General features: G+C 49.2%; 1 protein-coding gene across 1 annotated transcript in view; it reads right to left on the minus strand.

The window, feature by feature from the left end:
• Positions 1–509: 509 nt before the first annotated feature.
• The window catches only part of Umodl1 (uromodulin like 1), a 47898-nt gene continuing 33617 nt past the window's right edge, over positions 510–14790 (minus strand). The window contains exons 15-21 of the mRNA XM_051186560.1: positions 13619–13753; positions 12924–13243; positions 11403–11548; positions 10700–10936; positions 10310–10469; positions 6704–6782; positions 510–710 (exon numbers count right to left, since the gene is read on the minus strand). Coding sequence (XP_051042517.1) covers positions 529–710; positions 6704–6782; positions 10310–10469; positions 10700–10936; positions 11403–11548; positions 12924–13243; positions 13619–13753 — 1259 coding nt within the window. The 3' untranslated portion in view covers positions 510–528. The remainder of the gene's footprint in view (positions 711–6703; positions 6783–10309; positions 10470–10699; positions 10937–11402; positions 11549–12923; positions 13244–13618; positions 13754–14790) is intronic.

Raw genomic sequence — 14790 nt, forward strand, 5'->3', positions numbered from 1 at the left:
GTGGTTTGAAGCTACAGTATCTGCCTGTGTGCACTTACAGTGTCTGCCTGTGTGGGCTACAGGCAGATACTGCTCTCTGTGGGAGCAAACAATGCTCCTGCAAAAACCCATGTGATTGACAGGCTGGACATCCTCACACCAGAAGGCTTTTAAGTTTAATGTTGGCCAGAGCACTGTGGTGACACAGTGGATCCAGCTACACTCCCAGGATATGAAGGACAATCACAAGGCCTTCATGGATGAGGCTGGGAACCAACCCTGCCCAAGATTTCGGTTGGGTACCAGGATCACTGCACTACCCCTGGCTTCCTGAGACCATGGTGCAAATAGCTGAACTCTTTACTGATCTCCAAGTCCCTGCTGCCTCTCTGGTTGCTCCCAGCTGCTTTTGGGAGTGAGAAGTGTCAAATTAGGGATCACTTGGATCTACCCCTTGACAAGCCCACTCTCCGGTCTCCACAGGTGATGGAGGTAGGGTGTATCATCAGCCATGCTCACTCTTACCCATCTCCTGCTCGGCTGGGTCTCCTACTGAGAGAACACCTGGTAACTGAAGTCATCAGTTTGGATTCTGAGATTGTATTTCCCTCTCATTCTCTGGTAACGCAAGATCAGGAGGGCTGTAGCCCCTACCACCACAGTAAATGCAGAGACCGCAATGATGATGATGTAACTAGTCCTCAGGCCTGGCTTTGTATATGCAGGTCCACCTGTGGGTGAAGTTAGGCACAGGGTAAGAGAGGTGCCCATGTCAGGGGAAGCCGTGTCTGTGGCTGGCACCCAGTCCAGCAACTGTGGAGCTGGTGGGAGCCAAAAGAGGCAGAGACATGGATCTGAGGTGCTCAGTCACCACTTCTGAGCAGTGCACTCTGAATTTGATCTGAGGCCCTTCAAGGCAAAGCCCTATGTGTACCTGTGAGCCAGCAAGGGAGGCAGAGGCCCTCATCCCATGAGAGCAGCTCAGCCAGCAAGTGTGCAATGAGATGCTTCTGCCCACAAACAGGGCTGTGAAGAACCTCTGGGTTCCTTCACAGACACAGATAGGTCTATATACCACCTCCATCACAGAGCAGGGCCCACCCCAGGCCAGAGAGCAGCCCAGAGTCCAGGAGAGCATAGGCCCCAAATAATGGAGAAAGAATATTCTCTAATTAGTGCTTATACACCATGTTCATGTCAGCGTTGCTTATAATAGGTGAATGTGGGCGTGGCCCCAACTCCTGTCAACGTGTAAATGAATGGGCCGACTGACTAAGCCACACAATGCAGTTCTTTTGTTTGTATGATTTTAGGTTTTTTTTTTTTTTTTTTGCCTGCTTAGTTGGCTTTTGAGATACAGTCTCACATTGTATCATGAGCGGGTCTGGAAGTCACTGTGTAGGCTCATTCTCAGCAATCCTCCTGCCTCAGTCTTCTATGTGGACTATGGGTATGAGCCCCACTATGTCCAGTTTATATAATGGAATATTATCAAGCCACAGAAGATTCCCATGATGTCACATGCCACCTAGGAGACAGTGTGTAAGGGATCACAAAGGACCATGGTTAGTGCGACCCATTCATAAGGATCCTCTAGAACAGTCAAACCAGAGATGGAGAGAAGACATAGTTCTGGGGCCTAGGGGAGAGGCTGGTGTGGGGCAGGGAGGAGGCTGTTAAAGAGTCCAGACTGTTTCAGGGTGTAGATGTTCATTCAGACCGCAGAGATGAAGAAGCCATTCTCTCTGATTACTGTGCCACATACCACCCAATAACTTTTCACTGGGGCTGCCTGATGTTGGATAAACTTGACCTCAATCTTTAGATATCTATGCCATCAGAGTTGGGAGAGATGTCTCAGAAAGGAAGAGCCCTTGCTGTGCAAACATGAGGACCTGACTTCAAATCGCCAGAACCTACATAAAGGCTACAGACCTGAATCCTAATCCTAGTGCCATGGGCAGGAAGATGGCTGGGTTTGGCTGCCCTTAGAGCACTAGGATAAGTGAGCCACTTCGCCTCAAGAGACTAATGTGGAGGGAGAGTGAAGGATCAGGATGCTAATGTCCTCCTCTGGGGTCTCACACAGACATACACCTCACATCGTAGGATAAAGATCCCAGTCACCAACCAGGCCCTGGCCTGTGCCTCCAGTGGCTGGGCCCATAAGTGCTTTGTGTATGACTGTGACACATTGTCAAGGGCATCTATAGCAGAGATCATGGGTGTACTGCAGCCATGCTCATCCTCCATCCCCTCCAGTATTCCTGAAAGGTCTGGCTAGGAAGCACCTGGGTAGTCTGCATGACTCAAATCCCATTTCCCTTCGCCATGTGACTTCCAGGCCCCATAGTGAACACCAAACTGTCTTCTAGGATGTAGCCCAAGGGGTGTTGCTGTTAGCCCAGTGGCCCCACACTGGTCCTGGATTTTCCTCTTATCCACACAGACAAAAAGCTTCAACCAGACAACTTTGTTAGGTTCAACCAGACAACTGTGAAACTTCCCAGGAGTGTGGGTCCTCATGCCTGGTCAGGCATCTTCCCAGGGACACAGAAGAGCTGGCACCAGAACACAGCAGCCCCCAGGGGCCTCTTCCCAGCACAGCTGAGTGACCTGCATTGAGGATGCTGAAGCAGAGGCAGGAGACTGGCCCTGTTGGCATCATGGAACAGAGAGTGACAGTGACTGTCTGCCCCTGTGTCCTGATGCTGTCTATCCAGTCTGGTCTCTATTACCACTGGCCTTGTCACTAACTCCGCAAGGCTCAGAGTGGGGCCTGCAGGCCAGGCTGGCTGTTCCCTGACTGGGCCCACAGTAGGTACGCCTGAAATGGAGAGCAAACTCTCAGAATTCCTGCACAACTGGGCACACAGTGGTCCTTGGCACAGGGCCTCTGTTCATGTGAAACTCGGAACATCATAGTATGACCTGTGTGGGTATGACTTGTGTGGGTCTTACAGACAGACCCCGTCTGTCCATGAAGCAGGAAGAAATTTTATAAGCGAGGGGACACTGGGCATATAGAAGACCTAACCACGGAGGAGAAAGTGAAGATGACCAGCAAGCCCCTGGCACACACATGACCAAACCATACTGGCCTTCCCACCTGGCACATGTGCAGTTCTCAAACAATAGAAACAAACACCTCCCACCACATGCATGGCCGCCACACAGCAGAAGCAAGCCCTCGCAACACACACATGACCCACATAGAGTGGATACTTGGAATTCCAGCTGTGGCATTTTGAAAGAAAATGACCCCCAAAGAAGGTGGCACTATTGGGAGGCGTGGCCTTGTTGGAGGAAGTGTGTCACCGTGGGGGTGGGCTTTGAAGTTACTTCTCCTCAAGCTTCACTTGGTGTGATAGACAGTCCTTCCTGTTGCCTGCAAGATACAGGACTCTCAACTTTTCTCCAGCACCACATCTGCCTGCACGCTGCCATGCTCCCTGCCACTTCTGTAAGCTGCCACCCCAATTAAAAGTTTTCTTTGTAAGAGTTGCCATGGTCATGGTGTCTCTTCACAGCCACTGAAATCCTATCTAAGACACCAGCTCAGATACTTTAGAAGCACCCTGGCATTTGCACATCCCCCAGCCACCTCACACTAACCATGTTTTTGCCCAGCAATGCAAAATAAGCGGGTTGAATAGTTGAGTAGTGAAGCAATGGCCACAGGAGACTCCCAAACTGGGTTAAAAGCAGGCAGCACATATTCAGGATGAAGGCTGCATTCCCCTATGATCATCAACACATGAAAATGTGTGGAAGTTTGTCCTCTATGTAATGTAGTGTAGTGTAAAAGATACATTAAAGCCCAAATCTAGAAGCTTCAGGACTCATCTGGAAACAGGGCCACAGTGGAGAGGCTGGGCACTCACACAGTAGGGCTAGTATTCTTAGAAGATGGCTGCAGTGAGAGGTAGCTAGGCTACATGTAGCAGGGTGGGGAACCCCCAAATGGACCACAACACGTGGGACCTGAAGAGGCTAGAAAAACGCTTGGCTGCAAATCTCAAAAGGAGCAGGGCCTGCCCACACCAGTATCTCAGGCCTCTGGTTCTCATAGCTGTGAGAGACTACAACTCTGTGGTCCTAAGTCACCCAGCCCATAGTGTTTTGTCACCACAGCTCAGGTTCCTTATGCAGATTTGGGCTGCAGTGGTGATGGCAGTAGAGGAGCCCTTTCCTCAAAGTTAGTCAGTCCAACCCTTTGACAAAGACAAGCAGAGATTTATGAGCAGCCTGACTCTGCCTCTGAGGCTCAGTCCACCACAGTCCAGCTCCAGCCATGTAAACACATACATTCTCATTGATCTCAAGGTGAGTCTCATGCTTCCCTGAAGGAGTGATGATGACAGTGAGGATAGAGCCTGAAGGAATGTATCTGCTGACCTCTCCTTGTCCCCGCAGGCTCCCACAGTGCTTCTGCTAACACCACTCATGAAACATAGCAGCCCTTACAGGTGCTGGTGCCATATGCTGAGAGTGGCTTTATGTCCAGTTGTTTGAGAATGAGGTGGGAATAAAAGCTACATGACAACAGGAAAGTGTGATGAGCAGGAGGACAATAGAGCTTTGGCCACGATAGAGCTTTGGCCACAGATCAGTCACACCCTTGGTGCAATGCTGCCGGCACTGGCCTAGTGTAGGTCTCTGCTTGTTACAAAAGACAACAACCAGTTACCCAGAAGCCTCCATGAGCCATGGTTTATCTGAAGTAGGAAATGACATCTGCATTTCAGAATGGAAAAATGAGGAATGAGAGATAGTGTGCCCAATATCCCAAAAGTATTACCATCAGCCAGATTTTAAATTTAGGGAGCCTCACACATTAGGGGCTCTCAAAGGACCTGTATTCCACATGAGCTACAACCCTGGGAGGTATCCAGAGCAATCTGCTAGAACTACACTCTTACAAAGGAAAACCAGAGTTCCTGACACATAGTGGATGCAGGAGGAGAGGGATGTCTGCCTATCTGTCTGTCTGTATGTATGTATGTATACATGTATGGTGAACAGATGGTAGATAGATTGATGAATAGATAATTAATGAGTGAATAGATAGATGAGTGTGTGGATGAATATATTAGTGAAGATTAAGTGCATGAATGAATGGCACATAGATGGACACACTGATGAATGATAAGGGGTGATGGCTGGATGGATCAATGGAAGATGGATGATGAACAGAGTGCATGGATGGATAGATGGTAATAGAGTCAATAACATCACAAAGACCATACAACTAACACATCAGTCTACTAACTCCAAATCCAGTGCCTCTCACACTCTATTGACATTTCCTCTGACATCTACAAATAAATGGAGAGGTTCCATTTCCATTCATGAGAGCACATGATACACATATACTCTTTCTTCTTGGGGCCCCAGGTTGACCAGTTATCTACAGCAATTTAAGAGCATAACAAGAGGAGAAAAGATATGGTTCTAGAAACTGAGGACCCCTCCCCCTCACCTAGGTCTCAGAACCCAGGACAGCAATCATTTGTGGAGACCCACCTGGGTCTAGAACAACCTGAGTTAGCGGGCTGGGGATGTGCCCCAGCAATTGTGCCTAAGGCATTGTTTTCCCAATGTTTGGGACACACAAGCCAGGACCTGCCTGCTGATTCTCTTGCTCTTGTACCTGAAACCCAGCTTCCACCCTGAGCCTGAATGCCAGGAGCTGTTACTCAGGAAAGTACAGAGAAGCACAAGACCATCAAGGTCAGGAGGGAAATCTAACAAAAGGAAAACCAGCCAGGATTAGGCTGGGCAATGAGAAAAGTTTAAAGACATTTCTGGTACAATGATACGATGTCAAAAAGGACAAGGAAGAAGGAAGTAGCCAGGGGTGGCACTAGATGGCCCTGGAGCAGTGTCCCTTTGAGTTGTCAGTGCTTTCTTCCACTCTCACTGGCCAGAACTGACCCACCACCCAACCCCACCCTGCTTAGCCACACTCAGCTGCCAAGGGGAGCTGTGGTTTTTACTCTAGACAATCATATGTCAGCTAAAGCCTGAAAATTCTCATACTAGAAAGAGAAAGAAATTGAGACGTCTACAAACTTCTTTCTTAGTCCCCAAATCACACAAATTCCCTAATTTTTTCCCAAATAATTAGATCATGTGGAGGGACAGAAACATGTTTGGAAAATCAAACATGATACATGAATATAATCGTCTGGTAGTCATTTATACTCAGGGGGGGACTGAAGTGTCTTTCATGTTCATCTTCTGAATTAAACAGCTTTTCCATGTGGTTGTGCAATTATACATGTGTGCAGACATGAATATACACATGTATGTGTATGCATGCACACACACACACACTGCAGCTGTCTATGCACAGCTTGGTCTTTCCTCTTTGTATCCACCTGACCTTTACTCAGGGTCAAAGACAGTCTCAGCTTCCCAGGATACAGGTCAGAGCATCCCACAAACTCAATGTTCTGGACCCCTAGGAAATGGAACTCTTTCCCCACAGTACAGCCACAGAAGTAGATCCCACCACTCAGGGTGGCCAAAAGGAACAAATCCTGTCTCATATGTGAAGATCTATCTTAACCCCACAAAAGCACATGAGAATCTTGAGGAATATTTTAGCCACTGCTGTGAATCCTTTAGAAAAATCTTTAAAGCCCCATATTTCAAACAGGCACTTTACACACTGGGTGGACAGGATTGTTTCTTTGCCTTTGAAGCCCAGAGGACTCACCTTCAGACCGATGCAGGGGCCCCCAGGACATCTGGTGCTCGGCTTCACTCCTTCTCCGCAAACGAAAGTCATTGCAGCTCTGTTTTTTGATAAGAGAAACTGCACAGTTGTCCCAGGTGCTTACAGAGCATGAACTCACTGTCTAGAGCATTCCTCATCTAACCCTGACTGACAATCTGGTCCTCTAGAACAGGGTATAGAGCCATTGGATGGTGAAATCTACATGGGGATGTGGGAGCAGGGGAGACTTAGCTGGATTCTGGTGGGGCATCACTTGTCTTGGTTGGGGTTTCTAGTGCTGTGACGCCACAGGCAAGAGCAGCTTATGGAGGACTTATCTGCTTTACATATCCTGGGCCACAGTCTAGTGAGGGAAGCCAAGAATGAGGGCAGAAGCAGAACAGAGACCATAAAGGAAAGCTGCCTAGGCTTGCTCCCCATGGCTTGCTCCCCATGGCTTGCTCCCCATGGCTTGCTCCCCATGGCTTGCTCGGCCTGCTTTCTTATACAGACCCAGGGGTGGCACCACTCACAGTGGGCTGGGTCCTCCCACATCAATCATTAATCAAGAAAATGACCTACAGAGCTGCATTCAAGCCATCTGATAGAGGCATTTTCTTTTCTACATAACTCTAGCTTTTGTCGAGTTGACAAAAACAAACCACCCGAAGCATGAGAGGCATGGAGTGGGGTACACATGGAGGAAAGAGGGAGAGAACAAGAGCCTCTAATCCCTCCCTAGGACCATGTCCCATCCACACAACCCAGAGTTCCTTTTGTGTCCTCCAAGGGTTCAAGCAGGCCTTCACTCCTCCAGATACCTTTGCCCTTCAAAATCACTGCATGGCTCTTAAGATGCAATATGCTCTCTGTATACCATTATCCACCCTGGTCTTCCGAGAAAATGCTGGCATCCTGACCCCAGTCTTCTAACTCTGATGGTCTTTGTTAGTATCCAGGCACACCTGGCCTGCCCCTGCAGACTGGGCAGATTGCATTACCTCTACGTGCATGCCTTGCCAGGACTCTGAACTGCTGAAGGTCCTGACAACTCTTCAGCTACATTGCTACAGCTACGCTCCCTTTCGAGGGTGTGGGCAAAAACCTGCCAACTCTTCCTCTTCCTTTTCCTCCCCCATCCATGTCTCTCTCTCTCTGTTTCTCTCCCCCCACGAGGCCACTCTGCTCCCTTCACCTCCCCTGCCCCGGAAACAAACTCTTCACATGAGATGTGTCTGCACGGCTGTCTGTCTCTCATCCACTGTGGTTTGGATCCAACCTGCTGCCAAGGTCCCTCACACACTGAATCCTAACAGTCTATTAGTAAAGGTTTCTATTGCTGTGATGAAATGCCATAGCCAAAAGCAGCTTGGGGAGGAAAGGGTTTGTTTGGCTTACATGTCCAGAGTCACAGTCCACTGAGGGAGGTCAAAGCAGGAACTTAAACAGAATAGGACCTGGAGGCAGGAGCTGATGCAGACACCATGGAACGTGCTGCTTACTGGCTTGTTCAGCTTGCTTTCTTATAGAACCCAGGACCACCAGCCCAGGGATAGTACTACCCACAAAGGCTGGGTCCTTCCCCCATCAATCACTAATTAAGAAAATGCCCTACAGGCTTGCCCACAGCCTGATCCCTCAGAGGCATTGTCTCAATTGAGTTTCCCTGCTCTCAAGTTACTCTAGCTAGTGTCAAATTTACACAAAACTAACCAGTTGACCTTGTTTGGAAAGCTGGTCAAGTTGAGATGAGCTCTAACCCTGGAAGTGAAGCATAACATGAAGAGAGATGTGAACACACAGACAAACTTGAGGGAAAGGCGGTGCCACAAGAAACTGGGCAAGGCCACCTGGGACCCAGCTCATGACCCAGCCTGCCAACATTGTGGGTTCTCCACATGCTCAGCAGTGTGTTTCGAACATTTTAATGGCCCAGTCATATCTTGTCTGGCAGCCTTGGGAACTAATAGAAAGGCCACCATAAAGGAACTCAAGGTCAGGGTGGGGCTCAGGCTGCAAAGACCTAAGAAGCAGCAGCAGCCTCTGCAGAGGGGATGTTGCTGTAACTGCTAGCCTTATACTTCTGAGGGCTCTAAAGCTCCAGGCATGCCCCTCAGTGTTATAGGGAGTCAATTGTACCTGCGAGAAGACTTACTATGTGAGAAAGTGGAATGACTGAATTATCTGGCACTGTGTCTCTTATCCACATTCCAAGTGACCACAGGCTTGTCACTTGGAAAATTCCATAGTCTGCATCTCCCTTAGAGATGGGTACAATAGCAATCATTGTCTCCCAAAGGAGGAACACACTTAGTCTGAGTGAATGAGAATGTAAATTATTCATAAGCTCTGTGTAAAGCTGAGCGCAAGGAAAGAGAAAGCTGCTAGAGACGCTGATAGCTGATGATGTTCTATTCATATTGCTAATAAGATATTAAACTACGGTAATGTTTTACACCTAGCTTCAACATCATCTGAGGGGAATACTGTCACAGTTGATTAGGGTGGGGTGGGATAACATGACTGCTTAGTTTTGCTGTCAACTTGGCACACCTGGGAAGAGAGAAGCTCAACTAAAGACTTGCCTTGATTGGACTGACCTGTGGGCACATGTGTGAGACAGGAAGCCCAGGCCCACTGTGGGAGGTGCCATTTCTAGGTCTGAGCAAGCCAGTAAGAAGCATCCTCTATCGTTTCAAGCTCCTGAGTTGGCTTATCTTGACGATGAGCTATATAACTAAAGCCCTACAAGCTAAAATAAATCTTTTCCTCCCTAAGTTGCTGTTGGTTAAAGATTTTTATCAAAGCAATAGAAAACAAACTAGAACAGAAAACTCAGGTGTAGCTGCAAGAGGTCTGAAGAGAAGGAGACAAGAGAGGGTAATGGTGTGTGTGGTGTGTGTATGTATGTATGTGTGTGTGTGCATATATGTGTTGTTTGTACATATGTATGTGTGTGCTGTGTATATATATGTATGTATGTGTATATGCATGTATATGTATAAATGTGTGTATTGTGTGTTGAATGTATGTATATGTTTCTCTGTAAGAGTGTATATATATGTATGTGTGTGGTATATGTATGTATGCATGTTTGTGTGTATATGTATATGTATACTCTGTGTGTGGTATATGTGTGTATGTGTATATGTATGCATGTACATATGTATGTGGTATGTATATGTGGGGTGTGTGTGTGTGTGTGTGTGTGTGTGTTATGTAAGCAGAAAATTGGTCCATAGGAGGAAGGAGGGATGGAGATAAATAAGAGCAAAGTATAACTATGAATACATATGAAAATGTCACAATGTAACTCATTTCTAACCAAAACGTTAATAACAAAAACCCTGGAACAACGTGTTTGGCCTGAGGCAACACTCCCCACCCCTGTCCTGCATTCCTCTCTCTCTCTCTCTCTCTCTCTCTCTCTCTCTCTCTCTCTCTCTCTCTCTCTCTCTCTCTCCCTCTCTCTCTCTGTCTCTGCTGCATACTTCTGAGCCTTGTCCCCATGTTCTTCTGCACAGAGCAAGCCCTTCTACCATGCAGGGAAGTACAGCAACCCCCCTGCTCCCCACCCCAGAAGCAGAGGAAGGAGCCAGCACTTACTATCCTGCACGTGTTCCTGGGGTTCTCCACGCACACTCGCAGCCTGCAGTGCAGGTAGACGATGGAATTGTTGACGAAAGAGAAGATTCTCAGCTTGAACTGGGCCTTGCTGGAGTTGCCATTCTGGATTACACTGGTGTAGGTGTTGGGAACTGGGCAGCTGAGGGAGGGAACATGGCGCCTTAGGTGGGCTGCTACTCCCCTGGCTGCTACTCAGGCATGATTTTTGTGAACATCTATCTGCCCCTCCAGGTCCCCTGTAGTCCCCATGGAAGTCTCAGGAGCTGCTGCCTCACCTAGCCCCAAACCCAGGCCACAGCAGCATTTGCCTGGAAACTCCAAGGGGTTCAAAGTGAGCAACAGGGCGGGGCAAGATGATGTGGACTCTACCTGTTGTTGATGAAGCCAAAGGTGACAGGGTCCCTGGCATTGCTGGAGGGCGTGGCCCAGCACTCAGTGAGCACCACCTTAAGGCTGCTCTTCTGCCTGTGGAGCCCCACCTCAATTTTGATCTCATCACTGGCAGACACGCTGTAATTCTGAGGTATGGGAGAGTCTCCGATGAACAACTGCATTTCGGTGACAAAGTTTCCAGTGCCATGGAGGTCTTCAATGATGGTGTAGACCCTGTGGGGGAGGGGCTAGCTGATGCTTGCTTTATGGAGTCCTCTCTTCCATTTCCTCCCCACATAAAGTGATTCTGGGGAGGCAAAGAAGCCAAGCAAGAGCCCAGGTGAGGAGAGGCGATGCTTGCACAGCTGATGCAAGCAAGAAGCCGGACTCCTCTCTGTGTGGGCAGTTGCCCTGGAGAGAGGGTAGCCATGGCGGAGGCTGTGGTCTGAGGAGCTGCAGGCTGCTCTCTAGAAGCTGTCCCGCCTAGCTGATTGACCTCGGGGAAGGTATTTGGTTCCCTCTATTTATCCCATGAAGGACCAGGACAGGAATCGGGGAAGCTAGCAGTTAGCACAAGTTCCATCCGATTGTGTATGCAGACTCAAGAAAGCCCTGGAAGGATTGACAACCCAGAGATTCTTTAAGCGAAGGTGCTAGAGGGAGCCCACGCTGTGTGGAGGCAAGGCAGCCTCCCACTCACCCCCACTGTGGGGTGTAACCTGAGGAGGTCAGAAGGTCATTGCGGAAGGCACAGTGGATGGGACTGAGGATCTGCAGGTGGTGGATGACACCCTCTGGGGACAGGTCGTTCTTCAGTGTGGTCGTCACCACCGTGCTGGTCATGTTCTGAGCATAAACAGATGGGATGTAAGTGATCTCCTGGGTCTCAGTGTGCCCCAGCCCCAACTACAGCTATATTCCAGGTACTGGAGGGTTGTCCCCAGAAGTGTCCCCTGATGTCACCTGCTAGAGATTTTCATGTCAGGCATCAGTTCCTACCTCTAGCCCCCATCCTACCAACCAAAAGGAGCCCAGCCTACTAATAGTGTATATGCCATCATATGTGTGCAGCTGTGTCATTGATCCAACCTGTGTCTTACCATGTCATACCATATCTAATTGATGACATTCCTTTTTCTCTCAGCATTCCCAAACCCAGCTGGACTGAACTGTTAGGTTAGATATTTGGCTCAGAAAACAGAGGTGACCCTAACCCTCTATCTGCTGGCTCCTGCATCCTGTCCTTGCAAAGAGGTGTTGATACACTGGGAACAGCCTGGCATGCAGGGGAAACGAGCAGATGGTACAGCTGCTGGTTTTGCTGTTGGTATCCTAGCGGATGATCTTCTGACAAGGCAGCTCATGAGGAGCTGGAGATGCGCTGGGCCCCTCACAGTGGCTGCTAATCTGTGGGTAACTGGGAGGCCTTAGGAAGCGGAGCCTAGATGGAGTAAGTTAAGTCATGGCAGGGACAACTTTGAAGGAGCACTTGGATGTTAGCACATGTTGGTGTGCGAGCTCTCTCTCTCCTTTTCCGTTTTCTCTCCTCTCCCATCCTCATCTTCCTTCCCTTCTCTCCCCCCCTCATCCTCTCTTTGTCCCTCCCCTCACCCCTCATCTCTTTCTTCCCCCTTTCCTTCCCCATATCTTTCTCTCTTCTTGCCCTCTCTCCCCCTTTCTTTCCCCTCCCCCTTTTCTACCCGTCCATGAAGTGTGAAGCTTTGCTCCATCATGCTCTCCGGCCCAAAGCAGTGGAGCCAACCAAGCATGGGCTGAAACCTGAGTGTGAGCCAAAGTACACCTTTCCCTCCCTTGACTTAGCTCAGATATTTTGTCACAGTGACAGAGATCTGCCTAACCCACATGAATATTCATACATATACATACATGTGTATTCACACACATAAACATGCACGTTCATGCAAACAGGTATTCCCACGTGACTCCTTGGTTTTCCCACCTTTCCTATCTTCCCTTCTCATCTTGCATGGGCAGAGAGCACTCTTTAAACCTGGACACCAGCCAACTTCAGGCCTTTTGCACCAGAAGAATTCTGCAACGTGGGGCTTGCTTCTACTTCACGATTCCAGTGTGCCAACTGTGACAACATGGGCCTGTCTGACTTCCTCTTCCGGGTTCTCTCATTTAGAAGTGCCCTACCAGGTGCAAACCCTGCCCACACTACGGTCCCTCCAGGTGGCTCACAGCCACATGCACTCACGCTCTGCACGAGGGTCCCGCACTCGGCCCAGCCAGCCACCAGGAACACATGTGTGCTGTTGCTCTTGCTCACGTTGCAGGAGGGCTCCCCCAGGTACAGGGAGGCCTCTGGTATGGCCTCCTGCTGCAGAAACTGCTTCTGGATGGTGATGACCACCGTCTCAATCTCACAGGACACCCCAACCGCGTCTATCAGGTTCAGCCGCAGGGGTGGGTTCTGGGGCACATTGCTGGCATCCCACACAGGGGCACCTCTAGTTCCTACTGGGGTAGGAAGCCATTGTGGGCCTGGGGTCTGCACTACATTGCTGGAAGAAACTCCTGCAGGTTCCAAGGAAACAAAGGCTCAGGGTGAGTTTGTTTGTAACGTGGAGGCACAGGGTTCTGCCCTACTGTTCACTCACACAGGTGGCTGTCTCCTGCCACTGGACATATATGAAACAGGGAGAGCCAGGCATATACACATACCCTAGATGCACATGAGAGTACGTGCATGCACAAACACACATGCACATATGCACACACACACACACACACGTGCACATGCATGCATGCACACATGCACATATGGAAAACTTGCCCTTGTCATAAACAATGTGCTGACTTCATTTGGACAAAGGGCCCTTTCTTAAGAATAAGTGTTCCTTAAGAGAGGAGATGATAAGATAGCATTCCAGAAAAGGCTATATGGCTTACCATCACAGGACCTTCCAGAATATCTCACAGGTGAGTCAGGCCCTTCCCCATCACAGCTACATGTGAAAGACCCAAAGGTGTTTCTGCACATCCCAGGCTCACAGTCGTCCTCCCTCATCTCACACTCGTTGTAATCTGAAAAGCATGGAGAAGATGGCAGGAACCATGACAGCCCTGTGAGCGGCTCTGGGGTGGACAGTGCCATTGACCGCATGCACACACAGTCCTGGGACAGGGCATCTCAGGACGCAGGGTGGAAACACATCCAGAGAGCAGACCACTTGAATGTGGCAAGCTCAGGACAGTCCAGGAGACTCTTCGGTGTGGGTGGGAGCTGCCATGGGAGTGGGGAGCCAGGCCAATCTGGAAGGATACTGCTGAGACAGAAAAGGGGTTCCCACAGAGTTGCACCCCTCCAGCCAACTGCTAGTCAGGGTATGCACAGAACTGGAAACCTGAGCAGCAAAGCACTGAGCCCAGTGGGCCCTGCTACATCCCCTCCTCTGTACCTTCCATCTTCCTGCCCATTTACTCTGTCAGCCCTGCAGAACGGGGATAGGAACCAAACACAGAGCAAGGAGCACAGACCAAGGGGCTGCAGAGCCACAGGTTTCCTTCCAGTCTTTACAAAGCAGACTCCAGGCCAAGGCTATGGCTCAGTGGTAGCACATATACTTAACATGCACACACACACACACACACACACACACACACACACACACACACACACACGTACATACATACATGTGCCTGCTCAGCACATATACAAGCATGTAGACATACTTGCACATGACACCCCATTGTAACTCAGCATATGGCTTTCCAGCATCTTCCATCTCAACAAGCCCTGTTCATGGGTGACAATGGCCTACAGTGTGGATAGAACTTGGCATACTTTTTGCCCCTAGCTATTGGTTATTTTCAATTACTTTGCTTTTGAAAGTGCTCTGATGACAGCTCTCTTTGCATTAACTATTGTCTGAACTATGGTCCCTTCCTCAGGGGACAAAGTCCCAGAAACAACTGCCAAGCCAAAGAGAAAGAGATGCTGTAGATAGACTACTGACACCTCATCATCGCCTTGGCTCCCAAAAAGGATGAGAAAAGTCTACCCACCAGCCCTCTCCATAGTTCCTGCCCACTATGCTTTGTCAAGGTCCATGATAGTATCA

This window comes from Phodopus roborovskii, unplaced genomic scaffold (genome assembly GCF_943737965.1).
Source record: "Phodopus roborovskii unplaced genomic scaffold, PHOROB, whole genome shotgun sequence".
Lineage (NCBI taxonomy): Eukaryota > Metazoa > Chordata > Mammalia > Rodentia > Cricetidae > Phodopus > Phodopus roborovskii.